Genomic DNA, 21,381 nt, shown 5'->3' with positions numbered 1-21,381 from the left:
GTACTACGATAGCGGCTCAGCTTTTAGCTAGGAAAATCTATATTGCAAAGAACCCTTTAGTACTAATCTGTCCCGGGCAGGCTAACTCAGGGCAGGCTAACTCAGGGGTGAAGACCAATGAAATCAGGTACCTTCCCTCTCGCAAAGATTGAGTCATCATCCCTTTCATTTGAGTTAGAAGACTGATTACATATTTTATTAACCTTTTACTGCAGTGGGCTAAATCAGGGTGATACAGAGTGTTTCTTGGTAGTCAAACAAATCTATGAAACAAAAGTATACATGTCACACACATGGTTATTGTTTGTGTGTTAAAAAATTATAATGCTAAAATACCTATCACATGACACATTTAGTAATGACAGAATGCATTAGAAACTTCACGCACAGTAAAACTTGTATATGACTAAATACAACTATTTTATCGATAGGAGTGAGAAAAAAGTTGCTTGTGCATTGATAAGCACACCAAAGACGACATTAACGATAAGTAATAAATGAAAAACGACACTTCAACAAGCCTATTTCACACCATAGCCTGCTGAATTTGCAAGATAACTTTTCTGACATTTTGATTTCGGCACAAATGAAAATGTGGCACCGACTCGCCCATGGGTCATTCCACCTCATAAAGCACAAGAAACACCCACCATCTCAGATTGTTCTGAAATAGTTTCTGTTAGAAAACGATAGGATTAGCATTGATGCAACATTATTTTGTTGAAATATAATTTGATCTCTGAGAAATTAATCTAGCTGATTGTACCCTAATTGGCCATTTTAATTTATAGGATTAATATAATATTCAATAAATATAAACTCAGCAAAAAAAGAAACGTCCCTTTTTCAGGACCCTGTCTTTCAAAGATAATTCGTAAAAATCCAAATAACTTCACAGATCTTCATTGTAAAGGGTTTAAACACTGTCTCCCATGCTTGTTCAATGAACCATAAACAATTAATGAACATGCACCCGTGGAAAGGTAGTTAAGACACTAACAGGTTAAGGAGACGGTAGGCAATTAAGGTCACAGTTATGAAAACTTAGGACACTAAAGAGGCCTTTCTACTGACTGAAAAACACCAAAAGAAAGATGCCCAGGTTCCCTGCTCATCTGCGTGAACGTGCATTAGGCATGCTGCAAGGAGGCATGAGGACTGCAGATGTGGCCAGGGCAATAAATTGCAATGTCCGTACTGTGAGATGCCTAAGACAGCGCTACAGGGAGACAACGGACAGCTGATCGTCCTCGCAGTGGCAGACCACGTGTAACAACACCTGCACAGGATCGGTACATCTGAACTTCACATCTGCGGGACAGGTACAGGATGGCAACAACAACTGCCCAAGTTACGCCAGGAACGCAGAATCCTTCCATCAGTGCTCAGGCTGTCCGCAATAGGCTGAGAGAGGCTGGAATAAGGATTTGTAGGCCTATTGTAAGCCAGGTCCTCACCAGACATCACCGGCAACAACGTCGCCTATGGGCACAAACCCACCATCGCTGGACCAGACAGGACTAGCAAAAAGTGCTCTTCACTGATGAGTCGCGGTTTTGTCTCACCAGGGGTGATAGTGGGATTCACATTTATTGTCGAAGGAATGAACGTTACACCGAGAACCTGTACACTAGGGCGGGATCGATTGGGAGGTGGAGGGTCCGTCATGGTCTGGGGCGGTGTGTCACGGCATCATCGAACTGAGCTTGTTGTCATTGCAGGCAATCTCAATGCTGTGCATTACAGGGAAGACATCCTCCTCCCTCATGTGCTACCCTTCCTGCAGGCTCATCCTGACATGACCCTCCAGCATGACAATGCAACCAGCCATACTGCTCGTTCTGTGCGTGATTTCCTGCAAGACAGGAATGTCAGTGTTCTGCCATGGCCAACGAAGAGCCCGGATAACAATCCCATTGAGCACGTCTGGGACCTGTTGGATTGGAGAGTGAGGGCTAGGGCCATTCCCCCCAGAAATGTCCGGGAACTTGCAGGTGCCTTGGTGGAAGAGTGGGGTAACATCTCACAGCAAGAACTGGCAAATCTGCTGCAGTCCATGAGGAGGAGATGCACTGCAGTACTTAATGCAGCTGGTGGCCACACCAGATCCTGACTGTTACTTTTGATTTTGACCCCCTTTTGTTCAGGGACACATTATTCCATTTCTGTTAGTCACATGTCTGTGGAACTTGTTCAGTTTATGTCTATTGTTGAATCTTGTTATGTTCATACAAATCTTTACACGTTAAGTTTCCTGAAAATAAACTCAGTTGACAGTGAGAGGACGTTTCTTTTTTTGCTGAGTTTAGTACCTAACATCCGATTTGGACCACATTTGTTTCTAACAATGAGTTAGAGATGAAGAATGCAAATACATTTTCAAAATCCACCCACGGACCCCCCACACCCCACGTCAATCACACCCCAATAACTAATATAAGTCCTCTATGTCAGATGGTGGGTGGCATGGTTTGCTGAAATGACATCGAACGACCCCCATGGATTGATGTTTTCTCAATGAAGAGTTCGGCGTTCGACTAGCAACGTACGACATGCACGCGCAGTTACAAGCCCGTTGGAGTTGGCAGCAAGCGGATGAGCAATATCCACCATCGTAGTACGGATGAAGTCTGTCTGGAATGTGAAGCTAACTGAAGCTGGCTAGCTTTAGAAAACCCTGAATAGATCTAGCTTCAAATCATAGTATACCCCTCTGATTTGACTTTCAAGTTATCTAGAAGGTTGACTGTAACTATGTACTGTTTTGGCAGAGTGAGAGTACAAACGCTTCCCCCATTCAAACACACTCCAAAGCCTCCAAGACCCAGATCTCATTCTCAGTCACATTACCTAATGAGGAGAATTGAAACCAAGGCTAAATCAGGAAGTTCAGCCCCACTTTAAAATGTTGAGAGTAAATAATTTTGCCTAGAGACCGACTACCCTCAAAGACAGCCTGGGGGATTCAATAGACAGACTTGTCACACCCATTTATGGGGCTAGGGCAGTGATTTCACTGGTTTCTCAAGTGCTGCTGAGGATGGGTCGTGACCCTGCGACTGGGGGATTGTGACACATAAACAGCTGGTCAGTCTGACATATTCCCTTTGTCTCGACAATGGAACAGCTCAAAGGCTGAGTGAAAGCCTGTCAGCCTAATCAGGTGAGAATGCAGCTCTCATCATTGTGTTACATAAGGAGCACATTGAGACAGGCTAACAAGGAGCCACACTGTTCCAGCCCGAGGTCACCAAGGTGTCATTCTGCATACTTCTTCAATGCTGAGAAATCCAAGTATTTCACTCTTGACAATCAAAAGAGAAAGCCAAATCCATGCTAATCCTTTGGACTTTTTTTTAAACAATAGAGCGAGGGGATCATTAGAGAAATGCAACCACTCTAATTTTTCAATGTGAATCCTGGGTCAAGTGGAAAGGGGATCGGGTATAAAGGGCTCATTTGAGACTACTGTATCAAGTGAAGACTGACACTTTCGTTTCTTTGGGAAGATAATCGAGCTCTACAATCATCTTATCAGACTGTATACAGAAGAACAAACAACAATCTGATCACCTCCCTTGAGCAAATCACAAAGTATTCTAAATCGCATGGGCGCCGGAGACAACTGGAGAATGACAAATACATTCTGAAAGCAACTCATTATTAAAAGCTGAGGAGCGAGGTCTAATGCTGCTGATTTTCTTTGGTTAGCACTGAGCTCTGTAATTTCAGGCTTTACCATGACTCAGAGGCCTGAGTTGGGCTAACCCCCCTTGCCTCATCCCCTCCCCTCCCTCAGCCAGAGATACCCAGTGAGTGTAATTAACACCTGCAGGGAACCAATCGCCTCCAGGGAATGGGTGGTGTGGTCATCGAACGAGCCACAGCCAGCCTGACTTGACAGTCTTGGGGATAATATATAGCAGGCTTTCCGTTTTGACGTTCAGTCATTTCTTAAAGCATAACCATAATTGTTAGCTTGGAACATAATGAATGTGCTCCCAGTTTAGTAAATGGCACCGAGCATGGGTTCTGTAAAAGCACATACATCATACAGTACAGATTCAACATTGGCACAAATCGAATCAAATCCGTGCAGTATAAAAAAAAAAAACATTGCTCCTGACCTACAATGAGAAAATGCTAATGTTTTCACACAAATTAAAATTAGATTTTTTTTTTTTTTTTACTTCACTAATTACATAATTTAAAATGATTTTCTGTAGACCAGGAACAGCAAGAGCAGTTGTGTGACCATGTTGTATGGTTTTCCGTAGCGCAGGCTGAATCGAATCCCCTATCAAAAAAGTATAAAACATTTTTTAAATCTTACTTTAAGTTAAAGTAATGTACAATAACTAGTGTATACCATGCATCTGCTGTAAGGTGAATTAATAAACCTAACCCCCAAAACCTAAACGTTAATTCTCTCTTCTCCGTTCTAGGCGGGAGACAGCCGCGTGTACACAAATAACCTATACCGATAAACTCTCCCAGCGTAATTGCGTCGCAGTTTCTATATACGTAACTACAATGTTGTCACTACAGTTATTACATAGGTATAGGGACAAGTTAAGGTACTGAAGAGTTATCCATTTAAGCACAGGAATTCCATGTGATGAGATCAAGCAGAAACAAAACAGAGCCAGGGATCTAGTAAGGAGTGAACGCTGACCTAGTGCCAGGTCTCCTCTCCCCCCACATTCACCTCCTTCAGTCACCACTCTCTCCAACTTTCTATGGCTTCGTCCCAAATGTCACCCTAATCCGGATGTACTGCATTCATTTTGACATTAGCCATTAGACCAGGTGTGCTGTTCATTGTAACACTAGTGCTGATACAGAACCTAGGTAAAGACCGGATCTCACAATCACACGTAGTGTGGATTCCCTGTAGAGTGTGCTGACACGGCATTCTCAACCCCTCATTTTCATACTTGCACAACTGGTTCTGCGTCCTCACGCCCTGCAGTATCAGATGCTTAGCGCAAGCCAAACATGACCGAGCTATGGGTGAATTTAAATTGACACGTGTCTTGCGGCTAGTTTTTTGTTTTCTGTCAGTACCATGCTATTTAGAATCACATGTAATGCCTGAGGTTTTCAACTGGAAAACATAAGAGGGGGAGTTGGTGTTTTCTATAATATAATATACAGAGAACGCAGACTGGAATAAAATGTCTGCTCACTTGAGTTGCGCCGCTTTTGGTCCAGGGTAATAAACAATCAGAGACAAGGGATGAGACGGTTGAGGGAATAAGTTCTGGGAAAGGGTTTGGAAATGGGTCAGTCAGCACAGTCTCCTCTCCCTCTTCACTCTTCCTGGAGAAAGGGAAAGAAGAAGTATATTAAACAGAGGCAGCCATGGTAATGTCATTGGGACTGTATATCAGATTGCTGGAGGACTATCGGTCTGGAGCCTACAGAGAGTCATAGGGATCTCCTTAGCTTCTATCTGAGACATCAGATTTTACAGTCCATACCCAAACTAAAGCTTGCGTATGGCCAACTTGTGTTCTATACCTCCTCTCTATTGTCGGGGCCTTTGATGAGGACAATGTGTCTTCTGTACATTCGAAGGGATTCAGTATGACTGAACAGGTGATCCTCCCAGACAGACATGGCTGACGGCCAGTCACTGTGTCTGCGACTGTGTTGCCCCCCCCCCACACACTCTCAGCCAGTCAGACGACACACCCAGCAGAGGGACAAACCGATATTTGATAAAACAATAGATAACAATGTACCCTCCACCTCAGAGGCCGCTTAGAAATAGCACTTTGGAGCCTAGTTCTCTCCAAGTTAGCATTAATCCCATTAAATGCGACATTAATCAAGATAGAGTTTGGTGATACACCCTCTCTATACATTCTGTATAGGCTACAATCTGTATACCCATGTCGCCCCATTCATGCATAGTGAATCCACAACTGAAATACAGTGTATAATCCTTCTGTTTATCTGATATGGATTTCTGATAGTGTCATGTACGAGGGTGCGGCCTTGACGGCCGTTCTGTTGTTTACTTCTCAAAGCGTGTCCGTTTAATCCGTTCACATCTAAATCGATGTCCGTGTGGGAATGACCAGGCTGACAAAAGCGTCACCACATTCTCCGGTAGTAGCATGAGAAGATAGGAAACAGAGTTTACAAGTGAAGGCCTTGAATGGTAAAAAAGGTGGCTCACGTTGACATTTCCTTACTGCTCTGTAAACACACAGCAGTTACTAAGTTACTAATTACAAGCAGAAAAGTAACAGGTGCTTGATTCGAGTCCAGTTCTTTCAGTGTACTATTCAAATTGGCTAAAACTATCCTCTCGTTGACAGTTGTGTGTTCACCACAAGTGTTTACAGGTACAAAGTCTACAGCTATTTTTCAACTGAGACTTCTGTGCCCTACCGCTGCAAACACAAAGTGTGTACTATTCCTCTGTAGGAGAGCATATTGTATGAGCTCACTAATCACATATGTTAAAGATTAACTTCAAGTAGTGAGTTACAGTATAAAGTAAGATAGATATGCTGAGGCTCTTGGAGGAAATGCTGGGATTTATATTACTAACACATTTATGAGGTTTGTGTTTTAGACAGTTTTAAAAATAAGTTTAAAAAATACAGTAAATCACACTCATTCACAGCAGCCATTCCAAAGGAGAAATAAACCATACCTATTTCCTTTGCAGACAGCAGTCTTGGAGGGCTGGGCATTTGGTGGTTGTAAAGAAGCATGCAAAGGGATGAGGGACGGGCTGGAAGAGCCACTCACATTACCCTTCCCACTCCCAAAAATCTCTGCTTTCTCTCCGAGGCAGCCAGAGGTGTGTATGTCTTCCAGTGTGTTATTCATATCACTCATGGGGGCCGGCTATTTCCAAGGCATCATCTGGAGCAGAGAAAAGAGACGAGCTGTTGGATTGGCGTGTAGAGTGTGCAGGGCAGTAGCAGAGCAGAGCAAAGTGAGAGCGGGAGCGAGAGCTGGCTGGGCTCCTCTGTCTGATCACAGCACACAGCAGACACAAGCTTCTCCGCAAGGCTCATCTGCTGCCCATGAGGCTGGCCCAGTGGGGCAAAATGAACCCTCCTACCAAAACATGATCCACCACAATAAAGTTATTTTTAACGCAATGACTCCCAAATGAGCCCTCTTCGCTTTGACACAGTGACGTATTCAAATCCACAAATGTGTCTCTCTCCCTGTCTGGCTTTTCCCCCTGGTTTTAGTTGTTAATTTACCCTCTTTTTTTTCACTTCTTGTATTTCTTTAATTAAACGATTTATTTTTTTACTACCTGGTAAGCAGACCTGCACACAAAGCACACTTACACAAAGGGTTGTTCGTTGTTGGTATGCAACTTATCTCTGTAATGAGTCCTGGAGGTTTGCCAGACTGTAAGACCAACTGTTCCTTTGTCACAGACTTCACACTGAGGTCCCGACTCCACTTTAAACTGAGCCCTGTGCTGGACTAGATGCATGTGGAGAATATCCCAGACAGAGTGACTCAGCTGTGGTGTGGTGGGCTGTGGCGTGGTAGTCTATGTCATTCTGTGATAGCCAGCCAGGCATTATGTGTGGGGGGATGGTTGATGCGATAACATCTATCTGAAAGGTAATGTGTAACAGAGACTGGGCTGGGGTTGAGAGGCTACTGTAGATAATGACTGCCTGCATGTGATTAAGGTAACATCTGGTCGCAGTACCAGTTTACTTAGCTTGCTGAAATCTAGATGACTTCGGTCAATACAAAACGTAGCAAATGTTTTTAACTGGGTATTTCCATGTAAAAAGCCTCATTAGCACCAAAGTCAAGTCAAGTTTTGGGGAAATTAAAGCACATGTAAATTTTTCTACCATTTTACATCCTAAAAATTTGGAATAACCAAAGGCTTTGATTGCTGGTCAAACAAAACATTTATTAAAAAATGTATTATACAGTGCATTCAGAAAGTATTCAGACCCCTTGACTTTGTTCAAATTTTGTTACATTACAGCCTTATTGATGAAATAGTTTTTTCGCCCCCTCAATCTACACACAATAGCCAATAATGACAAAGCAAAAACTGCTTTGTATGTGCAAATTTATAAAAATAAAAACTCAGTACATTGTTGAAGAATCTTTGGCAGCGATTACAGCCTTCTTGGGTATGATGCTATAAGATTGGCACACCTGTATTTGGAGAGTTTCTCCCATTCTTCTCTGTAGATCCTCTCAAGCTCTGTAAGGTTGGATGGGGAGCATCGCTGCACAACTATTTTCAGGTCTCTCCAGAGATGTTCGATCGGGTTCAAGTCCGGGCTCTGGCTGGACCACTCAAGGACATTCAAAGACTTGTCCCGAAGACACTCCTGCATTGTCTTGGCCTTTGTGCTTAGGGTCGTTTTCCTGTTGGAAGGTGAACCTTCGCCCCAATCTGAGGTCCTGAGCGCTCTGGAGAAGGTTTTCATGAAGGATCTCTCTGCACTTTGCTCCGTTCAGCTTTCCCTCGATCTTGACTAGTCTCCCAGTCCCTGCTGCTGAAAAACATCACCACAGCCAGCATGATGCTGTCAACATCATGCTTCACCGGAGGGATGGTGCCAGGTTTCCTCCAGACGTGACACTTGGCATTCAGGCCAAAGAGTTCAATCTTGGTTTCATCAGACCAGAGAATCTTGTTTTTCAAGCCTGATTGGTAGAGTGCTGCATAGATGGTTGTCCATCTGTAAGGTTCTCTCATCTCCACAGAGGAACTCTGGAGCTCTGTCAGAGTGACCATCGGGTTTTTGGTCACCTCCCTGAACAAGGCCTTTCTCCCCTGATTGCTCAGTTTGGCCGGGCGGCCAGCTCTAGGAAGAGTCTTGGTGGTTCCAAACCTGTTCTATTGAAAAATGATGGAGGCCATTGTGTTCTAGGGGACCTTCAACGCTGCAGACATTGTTTTGTACCCTTCCCCAAATCTGTGCCTTGACACAATCCTGTCTCGGAGCTCTATTGACAATTCCTTTGATCTTATGGCTTGGTTTTTGCTCTGACATGCACTGTCAACTGTGGGACCTTATATAGACAGGTGTGTGACTTTCCAAATCATATCCAATCAATTGAATTTATCACAGGTGGACTCCATTCAAGTTGTAGAAACATCAAGGATGATCAATGGAAACAGGATGCACCTGAGCTCAATTTCTTGTCTCATAGCAAAGGGTCTGAATACTTATGTAAATAAGGTATCCTTAAAAAATAATAATACATTTGCAAAAAAAAAAAAAAACTTTGTTTCGCTTTGTCATTATGTGTGTAGATTGATGAGGGGGGAAAATTATTGAATCAATTTTAGAATAAGGTTGTAACGCAATAAAATGTGGAAAGGTCAAGGGGTCTGAATACCTTCCGAATGCACTGTAAATACTTCAAAACACAATAATGTTTAAGTAAAGACCCCTGCCAACTAATATCAACATTTAGTTTCACAGAAATGATTTTCCTTCTGTAAGTTTAAGAAATATTGCCTAGTGTCTTGTCATTCTGTTACCAAAACCCCACATATCTTTAAGATATTTTCAGATTTCTCTCCCTCATGAGGGAGGATAATGAAAGTTCAAAGTAACAAGTAAAGTTACACCTACCAATTAGTTTGTGTTTTTACTGATAACAATTGTGTATAATTTATTAAAACGCATCATTCTGTTACCAAATCGATAACAGAATGTCTGCAATAGAATTGAATTCATAGAAGTCATAAACCACAGTTGAGGGGGGGTAATCCAACCCCACCCCCCCCCCCCCGAAATTCAATGTGTAATATCATTCAATGTGTAATATCATAGCTTGATACCCCATTCTTTCTCCAGACATCCTTGAATCTTAATTCGGAGTAGGTATTTAACTTAATAAGGAATAAGTGGTCACATAAAAAACTGAGGGAGATTTTACTGTCATTCTGTTACCAAACTTTACATCTGCGCTGTTCTTCAAGTACATGTGTTTCTGTAAAAATGTATGTGGAAATTGTTCAAAGTAGTCCTTGTGCATAGATTGTATGGTTTAACTTTCCAATCAATGGTTTTTGTTTTGCATACTTCTAAAGAGTATCAGCATCATTCTGCTTCCGTGGAATTGCCCTACTCCAATGATGACTACTTCCACTTTATTAGTAAGTAGACATTCATTGAACATTAATTTGCTCTTGGCTGTTTGCGTGTGATAATTATTGTTATGTGCTTCAAATCTGAAAAGTGGCCAATATCTGTACAGGAGCAACTTTTCAAAGTGCTACTTAAATTGCAAAAACAAAATCTATGGCAAATGCCATTAAAAGTCCCACTCTACCTGAATATCACTTGTTCTGAGTAAAGTTCTTATTACTCAATTATTGGATTCTTAAGTCAACGCAAGAGCCATCAGATAAATCTCTGAAAAGAGTAAAAATGGTACAATCTATGTTTAGTCACATGTCCATCATCATTGTGTCTTTTCACGGTTTACAACAAAACAGGCTCTAAAGGGTTTACTTGACAAGGACACTGAGCATCTATTCCCAGAACAGTCTCACACTGAAGAGGCTTCTGTGTCTCTCAGAGTCCGTCCCAAACGGCACCCTATCCCCTACATAGTGCACTACTTTCGACCAGAGCCCTATGGCCCCTGGTCAAAAGTAGTGCACTATAAAAGAACTTGGGTGCCATTTGGGACGCACCCTCAGTTGTTTAAGCAGCAGCTAGCAATTAAATGGAAATCAGACAGATCTGTATGACTGGGAGCTGTGAGCCTCCAGTAATGCACTCCCAGTGTAAAGGAGCCTGAGCTAACAGCACTGTCACAATAACACAGCTCCACCTGGCTTAGGTTACCTTTTCACTTAGACACACCATCATATGAAAAGGCCCCCCTCTCTGGAGAGCACCACTGACAAAGCATGACACCAACAAAACAGGAAACCATCAAATAAAAAGGACAGAAGTGACATGCAACTGCTTAAGTCTTTGTAAAGGTGAATGTGAATAGTCCCATGCTTATTCAACAGATGCATTAAGCAGCGCAATAGTGATTTAGTGTAGTGCATGTGTGCGCCTGTGTGCGTGTGAGAGAGATGACACATACAGAGAGAAAAAGAAAGAGAACGACAGCGTAAGAGAGAGAGACTACTCAAACAATTGAACTGGGGGTCCTCCAGTGGCAAAGTCCGAGACAAGGACACTTAGGCCGAGCAGCATGAGCTGTCCAAAAATAACCCTGGACTGATACACATTCTTCCGCTATCAGTCAATGCAAATGCTTTCTAATTACATTAGTAGAAGATGTGAGCCAAAGCTATTTTAGTAGTCAGTGCCACCTCTCCCAGTCTTGCCACCATGACAGTCCCAAAATAAGACAATAGCCGGTGAAAGCTGAGGTAAATTCTCTCTGTGTGCATTATGGATGAGGAGTAATGGTTGAGTAAGAGATGTTGAGCACTTATGAGTTCATGTAAAGCGAACGGCCAATCATGCAGTAGCTTCGGCACCCGTTTTGCGTTCCTTAACTGTGACCTAGGTCGTTCCTCTCATTGCACATACATGCACTGAAACAAAGCCATATTAGTGCTCTTTCTCCGAGGTCATATTGCATTCTCATGCCTTCAGCAGCCCCACTGAAAGTGATCCCCTCTCAGTTCTCGATCCGACACGAAGACAGTCCACAGCACTAGACTGACCTTGTCGGAAAACAGTCTGCCTTGTCAAGCCTACATCCAGGGTAAGAAGTACAGTTACGTGTCATCAGTATGTATTTGGAGCTAAGGAGTTTAGAGTAGCTAGATCAACATTGCCATGTACTGTCGTCACAAACCTGTTGTATGCGCTTCTCGTTCCCCAGTTCATTGTTCTTACTGAATATCCTAGTCCCACTCACCTCACGTTCATGAGTGACGTGGGGAGTACAGGTGAGCTCCAACCAATGTTCCAGCAGGTTAGCTGCTCCTACAGAGAGGAGTTGGGCAGGTACAGTAACAGTGTTTACGGTGGCACAGCTGGATTCGTAAGGAAAAGAGAATTTATGACAGAAGCTCGTAAAGACAAAACAAAGCGTAGGTGTCTTTCGTCAAGGTTGTGTGGTTATCGTTGTAGCTGAAAAACCAGGAACAGGTGTGGGCTCGTACAGTGTGACTGACATCAATATATGATCTAGCCCCCTAGACTATGTTCTAGCTAGAATAGGAAGTAATTGAGCAAACACTATCCTCATCATCATCATAAATTATTTTGTCTTCGGAGCAGCATACTCCCCACATCTATTTCCAGCCACACATGCAAGGGGCACTGCACTTATGGAAAGTGCAGAAACAGTTATTCTTAGATGGTCACGTAGAAACATAATTGAGCATTACAAACACAGCACACATCACACACCAACTCACTCATTTGACCTTTACAGCACAACTTACAACATCAGCTGCTCTAATGGGGGACATCACAGAATGGAAATAGCAAACTGGCTTTCTTTTCTAATCCTTCATCCTCTGTTGACGCAGAAAAGAGGACAGCTATAACACCGCAATCTATCATTCCTTGGAGTCCCGGTTTGAACAAAATGCTCTGATTCACAAAAACCAAGACAATTTAGTTGATTGGAGAGAAATGTTGTATGAGCCATTACGTGCATGACTGAGCAGCCAAAACACCTCATGCTGCTGGATTAACAATAGACAAAACCCTGTGACAAAACAGTTTTATGTAACTTGGTTGTTTTGCCCCAACTCAAGATGTGCCGAAGCTAAACGCAGAAGAATCCAATGCTAGGTGCAACAGGCAGATTACAGTTAGGTCTAATTTAATGTGAAATATAATATTAATGTGATATAATGTTACCTACCTCCAAATCAGTCATGTCTAGGTAGGCTGCATTAAAGTAAAGTAACTACGGGGGTGGAAGGGTAGGATTGGGGACACAAAGAGAGAGGGGGGGGGGGGGGGTAGCGAGATCATTAGAATCTGTACACATTGTCTGCAATTTACATATCACATTACACCACTGTAGCACTTTGAGACTGTTTTTAAACGAAAGGCGCCTCACAAATCCAAATGTATTATTATTCATTACCAAGACTTTTGATGGATTTTCCACCGCTTGTGTCTACCTCAGTTGAATTCTGTCCCGAGTCATGTCAGATGAAGAATGGAAAAAAAATACATCTGGCACCAGACATTCAGTACCAATGATGTCATGAGTATTGTCATGCCTCTAAATACAGAACCACTGTGATCTGTTAGATCTCACTAATGATTTGGCAAGTTGACCATTACTACTGAACAAGTCAGTTATATGTTATAGTTTGCAGGAAGTTCTGAAAATATATCCCAATTAGTAGATGAAAGGCCTGAAAGTATTTTCTTAGTATATGATTATTATTACCTTGAAAAGTGAAACTTAAAAGTGAAGAATACACAATAATCACTGATAATGATGAATTCCTAAGTCTAGCAGCAATGTGTATAAGCAACTTAATTGCTGTACAAATCACTTCTAAAAGCAGGGAAAGGCTGCTAGCTTCAGTGATCCCAGATTTACTGACCTGCATGGATAACAGAATTGCCAAATGAGGCAAAAAAACAATGTAAACTATTCTTTCTTTAAATACTGTAGTAATCTTACTTTTCTAATCCATGTAGAATTTACTTGAATAGCAAAAAAAGTACAAATACTGTGTTTTAAAGGAATAATACCTAAACAGTATATTTAGCGATACAGTCGCTGTTAAATTAGCATTCTTTTATTTTACAAAATCTATCAGTTAGGCAAACTAGCATCTGTAAAGTTCTCAGTTAATACCAGGTTCACATGCCCTTGTATTAAACTGCATGAACTCGGGCGTACAAAAGATAGAGATATCGCATAATGTAACATTAACATGCACCCGTCGAGCAAACACACTTCGTAACTCTAGGAGAAAATACTTAAAACATGTAGACAAAAGGAGCTATATCTGTACAGCATAGCCTGCTACCAGAGTATGTACTAAAGCTCTAGGAATGAAGAGGTTTTAGCCTCTGACTGTAGTGCAGGAGATAAGTGGATATTTTAGAGGTCTCCTTATCAACTACAAAAAATACACACCCTTTCTTGCTGAATATTACATGAGGCAATAACCAGCAATGAATTTCTAACCTACCCTGGGTTTGGAAGTGGTTTTTTTCCTCTCCAAATGATTTCATTCCTACTGGCTATGCACCAAGTGTATCATGCTTCTTTCAAACATTCAAAATTGGCTATATTGTAAAAATGTATGAAAACAAATTGTAGATTTTGGGTTTAGGCATTAGGGTTAGCAATGTGGTTAAGGTTTAAAAAATAATAATAATAATATGACTGTCTTTGCCAGCTGGACCACTTTGCATAGCTGCCTCCAGAACAAGATTCACGACGAAAAACGCTGACCTGCTGTAGCTAATATGGATTTCAATGTCAAGCCACGACTCAGTCACTTCCTTCGACTGACGCCAGACGGCAGTAGCGTAAGTGTTGAAGTGACGTTTTTTTCTATGCATTTTACGGAACAGTAGACCTACTGACATTTTACAGAATTGTGAAATAAAGCGCTATAGTAGCCTATGTGTAATGTCCATAATGCCACAAAGTAAACAAAACAAAATTAGATGAAAAGGATTACAAAGGGAAATAGTTTGAATTATGAATGTATAATGGGGGGTTACAGCCCTACAGGCTTTAGTTATCATTTTGCATAACTTTCAAATTTGAAGATGCAACAGGGTAGGCTACATCACTTCAATGACATAGACAAGACATGTAGACTACACGTGTCTTACCTTTGCTGGCATATTGCACCGGAACATGCGCCACTGACCACAGATATTGACAGTCTGAAAATAAGATCCAGTCAACATAAGAAATCTCATGACTAAAAACGCAATGTATGTCGAGGACAAAAAAGTAATCATATAGACAGTAGGCTAGCTATCTGTCCAAATCCTACATCAGTGTTCCCTAAAAACGGTTTATTGTAACATAGCCTACCTGCTACTCGCTGAAATAACGTTACTGCATATTGATTCCTCACTCGTCTTCATCGCTGTCTTGGAGGTCGGTGTGGCGGGCTCATCTAGTCCACGCGATGTCCCTAGACAGGTGTTGATATTTACTCCCGCGTTGCGTCATGCACAACCCTCACGTTTTACCTGAAAGAGGACTCGCTGAGATCTTGCCTGAAAAAGTTTCAAGTACGCAGAGAAGTATCAAGTTACTTTTTTTTGTGTGTGTGCAACCTGGCCTGCAAGGCAATTCGTATAATCCGGGACGTTTCTTTGGTGTCACTATTTAATATATGTTACATTATGTTGTTTTGTCCTGTTTAATTGTGATGGGATTGTGAGTTGTATGCTATGAACTGCACTTCAATTACTGAAATGTTTTACTGCTAATAACATTGTCTTCTGTATCGGATTTCTTTGCAATTCAGTGTTTAACTTACATTCAAAAATGTTCAGTGGGAAACACTCATGGATTGTCAATATAATACTTTAATATACACGACAGTAACCTTTATTCATAACATAATTATATGTTCAGAGAAATACTCTACATACCAGTGTATGTCTGGGCACAGCTTTATCAAAATCAAATGAGTAACACAAAATACAAAATGGACTGAGGGATTTATAAGTACCACTTTCAGGTCCATCAAATTGACCTCTTCAAAATGAAAGACAGTATTAAAATAGGCTCCTGTATTTTCTCGATGATAATTACAACTGAGTATGGAAACTAATAATATACTTTTTTGGGACAAAATAACACACGTGAAAAGTAGAATATGCATCAAATTTGAAATAGAAATCGTGAATAATAATACAAACAATTATTTCATAACTATAATAATAATCTACTTAGTTATTTTTGTCATAACAGAACAGAAAAGTAGTCTTTTCTACAGTTTGTAGGTTGTTAAGACTAGCAACAGAGGTCGTAAAAAACGAATCAAACAACGTTTATATTCCTCTTTCCTCAGCTCATGTTCGAACAGACTCCAGGGCAGGACATCAGGCTCCTAAAAAGACAAAAGAGGGAACTTGAAACCTAACTCAACGTAATTATACATACATTATATAGGCACTCGGACTACATGAATGTAACACTGTCGCAGCCCCACTTGACATTGTGCTGTACCACCATGTTATTGTACAGTCTAGTGCTTACCGTAGATGTCTCCGTTGATCCATTACTTCTCAGCTCCTCTCCACACACACACCGAGCCACTGCTCAGGGTCACTCTGGCCTGCCATCTGAACAGTCATGTCACTGGCTGGGCCACCGCTCAGGTCCCCCCTTTCCTGGAGCTCCAAGCTTTTGTTCTCTTCCCCCTCTCCATTGTCACTTCTCTATGCTCAGCAGAGAAGACACAATGCACACCATCATTCAAGACTCAGGACTGAGAGTGCCAGTCAACTGAGGAAACTGGAAAGACACCTGTACAACACGAGTATAGGCCTAGTACAGAGAGTCCTTCAGGAATAAATATGGTAAAAGACGTGTGCTCAGACTATTAACAAGGAGATAAAAAGTGTTCCCCACTGGATCACAGGGACCAGCACATCAATGACACGCAGGCACACTGGCCCAGTCTCTTAGGGAGGCGACCGTGTCACAGGTCAATGTACAGTACTAAGAGGTAGGATACGCAGCTAGGATTGTTTACCAGGCCACAAACTCGGAACAAACGCTTATGGTAGACTGTTCCAATTTCATTGCGAGAAAATTGTATATACATTCTCAGAGAGGAGTACATCTCCCATTTCCTGTGTTATTCAACAGTCTCAAAGCTGACCCTAAAGGACATGGGAAAACAGCAGACTGGAGACTTCATCTGAGAGTAGTCTAATGGTTAAAGAGATAGCACTGACAATGAAACATCGATCACTTTTAATCGGCTAGAAACAGATTCTGCTGCAAATAATTTTTTTAAGTAGGCATATGCTTTGAACTTTACAACAAGTATCAAAGAAATTAACATTTAAGCCTAACCTTTTGTGGGAAAAGCAACTCTTTGGGTTTTATGTCATTTCAGAGTCTAGAGAACTGTGAATATAAATATCCAGATTCCTACTGTATGTTCTAATATTGAAAATACAGAGTCTCATATGGAGAAAGCACATAACACAAAACATCCGCAACAACTCACCATAGCCCTACATGGTCCTTTAGGATCATTGACTAAAAAGCGGCTTGTGATTGGGTAGAATGGTGGCAAGCGAGGAGAGGGTGAGGTGGAGTCAGTGGATAAGGACTGGGACCTTTTGACCGCCGAGGAGACAGCCTGGGCAAAACGGGACGGGGTCGTAGGAGAGTAGGGTTTGGGAGCAGCAAAACTCCTCAGCTTCTCCAGGCTCAGCCCTGGGGATGGGGGCACCCTGACAAAACTGGGCCGTGGAGATGGCACACTCGGCTCCATGTCAACTACATCAGCGCCCTCTGATGTCTCCTCGTCCCACTGCACCGGAGGAGGGAATCTGTCCTCCTCCACTAGCTGCAGGGCCTGGGCTGCTGCTGCTGCCACTAGACAGCCTGGAGCCTCCCTCTGGCCAGCGCCAGGACTGGCATTCAAACTTTTCACTGCCGCCGAGGTTACATAATACCCAGGTGTTCTTTTGTGCTGTGGCAAGCGGAAAGAGCCAGGCTTGGGTTTAGTTGCGGGTGGAATTTTCATCTCCGTGACCTCTGTTATTGAGCCTGCTTGGTCTCCCCCACTAGAGGGGGATGGAATCTTGTCATCTCCTGCAGGAAGTATTCTTGTTGGTGTTGAGGGGGAGTGAATAGGCTCAACCACATTGCTATTTACAGTGCTCTTACTACTACTAGTAGTAGTAGTAGTAGTGGTGCTGTTGACTTGCTGAGATTGGGAGTCTTCCCTAGGTACAATAGGCTGCAGCTCGGTCTGTTCTGCTGTGACCTGTAACTGCTCAGCCTGTATAGTGCGGTCTTTGAGTTCAAGTGAACCTACTTCCTTCTCGAGAGCCACGTTGGGGGATTCCAACATCGGCTCCAGCTCAAAGTTTCTCAGTTTCTCCAAAGTCTTGTGAGGCACGATAGTGTACGTAGTCATCCCCACCTTGGGGATGTAGTCCCTGGTCAGCTCATTGGATGGCTTCGGAGGGGCCGGGCCACTTTGAGTGGACGTTTGGTACTGAGGGGCTGCTGAGGCAGGAGATAAGGCAGGTGTGATGGGGTCAGCAGGGATCAGCAGCTCCTCTGTAGATGTGGCCATGTCCTTCTTCAGCCCCACCGTTCCAGAGGTAGAAGCTTTAGAAGGGGGAGGCACTTCCTGTTGTCGGGATGGTGACACAGGACATGGCGGTGTGAGATCGGTCTGGACCTGGGCATCCTCAGCAGGGGGACAGGGGGTGCTTGTGGCCACTGGCCGTTCACGATAGGAGGGGTCAGTGTCCAGCTGATCTGAGGCCTGTGTTCCTGTACTCTGTGTCATAGGCTGGGCTGCTGGTGGGCTGATAGTAAGAGAGCTCTCAGTACTACATTCACCTTTGACCCCATCTTGTGTTGTGTAATCTTTACATGGCAAGTCTGTCTGACCACCTATTTCCTCAACTTGGCAAGGAGGGCTTTCTGGAGAACATAAAAAACACGATTTAGTACAAAGTAGACAATGATCTTGCCAACATTTCTACTAAAGCTTTAGCATTTCATCCATAGTTAACACATTAATGTACATTGGAAAAAAATATAAACACAACATGTAAAGTGTTGGTCCCATGTTTCATGAGCTGAAATTCAAAAATCCCAGACATGTTCCATAATGCACAGAAAGCTTATTGCTCTCAAATGTTGTGCACAAATTTGTTTACATCCCGATTGGCGAGCATTTATCATTTTCAAGATAATCCATCCACATGACAGGTGTGGCATATCAAGAAGCTGATTAAACAGCATGATCATTACACAGGTGCACCTTGTGCTGGGGACAACAAAAGGCCACTCCAAAAATGTGCAGTTTGTCACACAACACAATGCCACAGATGCTTCAGGTTTTGAGGTAGCATGCAATTGGCATGCTGACTGCAGGAATGTCCACCAGAGCTGTTGCCAGAGAATTGAAAGTTCATTTCTACACCATAAGCTGCCTCCAATGTGGTTTTAGAGAATTTGGCAGTACGTCCAACCGGCCTCACAACCGCAGACCACGTGTAACCACGCCAGCCCAGGACCTCTTTATATTTTTGTTCAGTATATTTTAATTCATCGCTACTTGCAAACATACCATCTGCAGCTTCAGATGTGTCCATCTCAGCAATCAGCATGGGATCCGTGTGCTCAGTGTTGTTCACCATGCTGTGCACTAGTCTGTCAAAAACAGAAGTTATGAAAAGCAATGCAAAAACCCAAGTCAAAGAGAAACGACTTAATTCATACTGCACACTCTTAGAAAAAAAAGGTGCTATCTAGAACCTAAAAGGGTTCTTTGGCTGTCCCCATAGGATAACCCTTTGAAGAACCCTTTTTGGTTCCAGGTAGAATTCTACCTGGAACCCAAAAAGGTTCTATAGTACGTGGAACCCAAAAAGGTTCTGCAGTACCTGGAACCCAAAAAGGATTTTACCTGGAACCAAAAAGGGTTCTCCTATGAGGACAGCAGAAGAGCCCTTTTGGAAAGCGTAGGACTCTCTGCTAGAGTTCGTACTTGCCATCTGAGGACAGATCACAAGCCTGATCTTCCCCTGCTGGGCCCTCGCTCTCGGGTGGTGAAGAGGTCTCCATCTCAGCATATGGTGTGTCTGGGGCCTCCAGTGGTGGAGAGGGGGCCTCTGTTTTCTCAGCGTCCACGGAGATGTCTGCTGTTGACAGGTTGAGGCTTCTGTCGTCCTCCTGGACATCACTCATAGAGTCTAAGACCACGGAGGCAGTTGTCTCCTCCTGCTCCATGATCTCTTCCAGTGTATTAGGAAGTTGGCCACCTGCAGCACAACAGGATGGAGAAGATTGCAGAGGACATTTTCAATTATCAAGAAAAATTGAGATAAAATCTGCAATGTCTCATCTAAGTTGGGATGAAGAACTGCAGTGTGATGAGTAATGTGTGTTGTGATGGGGATGAGAATGTCAGACGTTCAATTTAAACGAGACTCATTTAGAGAATAAGTTAATTCGGCTAATAAGAAAATAAGTACTCCTTTACTTCAGAATGAAGCAGCATATTATAAAAACTGATAGAAAGATGATTTAGTATTACTAACATCACTTTCACAGTCACACAACTGCAGATATAACATTTTTTGTGTGTTAGGGAAATTTCAGACAAGTTAACTGGGCTTAATGAAGACATGTAGCATCTCATATTCCCCTCTAGTTCTTCACTCTGCATTTCAAGGCCGTCACAGAGGAATAGAGAGCAGAAGGAATATTCAGCAGTCTGGTTATACAAAACTGGGACTCCTCACTGTGCAGTCTGTGATGTCTAACTGAAGTGAACAGCCGTGGGACGTCAGGGAGGGACACAGAGAGAGACATCCAGGTCTGATCTTTCTCTGTGAAGTTGATTATGTGAAGCCAGCGAGGGAGGGAGGGCAGATAGAAAATGGAGCAATACAAGCATGGAGAAGTCAAATCTTTATGAGGACACTTTTATTCATACAATCTGGGATGAATGGCTAGTGTGGTATTCAAATACTGAACTTACAAATGACGTTTCTATGAAATACACTCACTTAGGCCGTCATTGTAAATAAAAATGTGTTCTTAACTGACTTGCCAGGTTAAATAAAATAAAATAAGTCTGACAACATGAAAGATATTACAAAAGAGAGGAACAGAACACAAACAAGTAGCAAAGAGGCAGAAAAAAAAGATGCCTAGATGGATAGATCCTACACTAAGTCTCTCTGGGCTGTGTGTATAGAACCTACACTACTGTTCAAATGTTTGGGGTCACCTAGAACTGTCCTTGTTTTTGAAAGAAAAGCACATTTTTTTGTCCATTAAAATAACATCAAATTGATCAGAAGTACAGTGTAGACATTCTTAATGTTGTAAATGACTATTGTAGCTGGAAACAGCTGATGTTTTATGGAATATCTACATAGGCGTACAGAGGCCCATTATCAGCAACCATCACTCCTGTGTTCCAATGGCACATTGTGTTAGCTAATCCAAGTTTATCATTTTAAAAAGGCTAATTATTCATTGGAAAACCCTTTTGCAATTATGTTAGCACAGCTGAAAACTGTTGTTCTAAAGAAGCACTGAAACTGGCCTTCTTTAGACTAGTTGAGTATCTGGAGCATCAGCATTTGTGGGTTCGATTACAGGCTCAAAATGGCCAGAAACAAAGCCCTTCCTTCTGAAACTCATCAGTCTATTCTTGTTCTGAGAAATGAATGCTATCGCCAAGAAACTGAAGATCTC

The 21,381-nt window shown here is 42.5% G+C and overlaps 2 protein-coding genes across 9 annotated transcripts in view; both read right to left on the bottom strand.

The window, feature by feature from the left end:
- LOC139546926 (growth factor receptor-bound protein 14-like) overlaps positions 1–15,128 on the bottom strand; it is a 54,247-nt gene extending 39,119 nt beyond the window's left edge. Inside the window, exons 1-4 of one of the 5 annotated variants that reach the window (XM_071355886.1) lie at positions 14,989–15,128; positions 14,781–14,834; positions 6,671–6,885; positions 5,190–5,322 (exon numbers count right to left, since the gene is read on the bottom strand). In XM_071355886.1, coding sequence (XP_071211987.1) covers positions 5,190–5,322; positions 6,671–6,858 — 321 coding nt within the window. In that variant the 5' untranslated portion in view covers positions 6,859–6,885; positions 14,781–14,834; positions 14,989–15,128. Of the gene's footprint in view, positions 1–5,189; positions 5,323–6,026; positions 6,604–6,670; positions 6,886–7,325; positions 7,699–14,780; positions 14,835–14,988 lie in introns of those variants that run through there. The other 4 variants (XM_071355887.1, XM_071355891.1, XM_071355892.1 and 1 more) reach the window with 4 other exon arrangements.
- Positions 15,129–15,473: 345 nt separating this feature from the next.
- The window catches only part of LOC139546925 (cordon-bleu protein-like 1), a 41,308-nt gene continuing 35,400 nt past the window's right edge, over positions 15,474–21,381 (bottom strand). For all 4 annotated transcript variants that reach the window (XM_071355881.1, XM_071355882.1, XM_071355885.1 and 1 more), the window contains 5 exons: positions 19,661–19,934; positions 19,241–19,323; positions 17,150–18,588; positions 16,168–16,349; positions 15,474–16,018 (listed from right to left, as the gene is read on the bottom strand). In XM_071355881.1, the coding sequence (XP_071211982.1) occupies positions 16,197–16,349; positions 17,150–18,588; positions 19,241–19,323; positions 19,661–19,934 (1,949 nt within the window). In that variant the 3' untranslated portion in view covers positions 15,474–16,018; positions 16,168–16,196. The remainder of the gene's footprint in view (positions 16,019–16,167; positions 16,350–17,149; positions 18,589–19,240; positions 19,324–19,660; positions 19,935–21,381) is intronic.

Source organism: Salvelinus alpinus, chromosome 20 (assembly GCF_045679555.1).
Source record: "Salvelinus alpinus chromosome 20, SLU_Salpinus.1, whole genome shotgun sequence".
Lineage (NCBI taxonomy): Eukaryota > Metazoa > Chordata > Actinopteri > Salmoniformes > Salmonidae > Salvelinus > Salvelinus alpinus.
The sequence above is the reverse complement of the archived record's forward strand: the minus strand, read 5'-3'. Positions and strand labels throughout refer to the sequence as shown.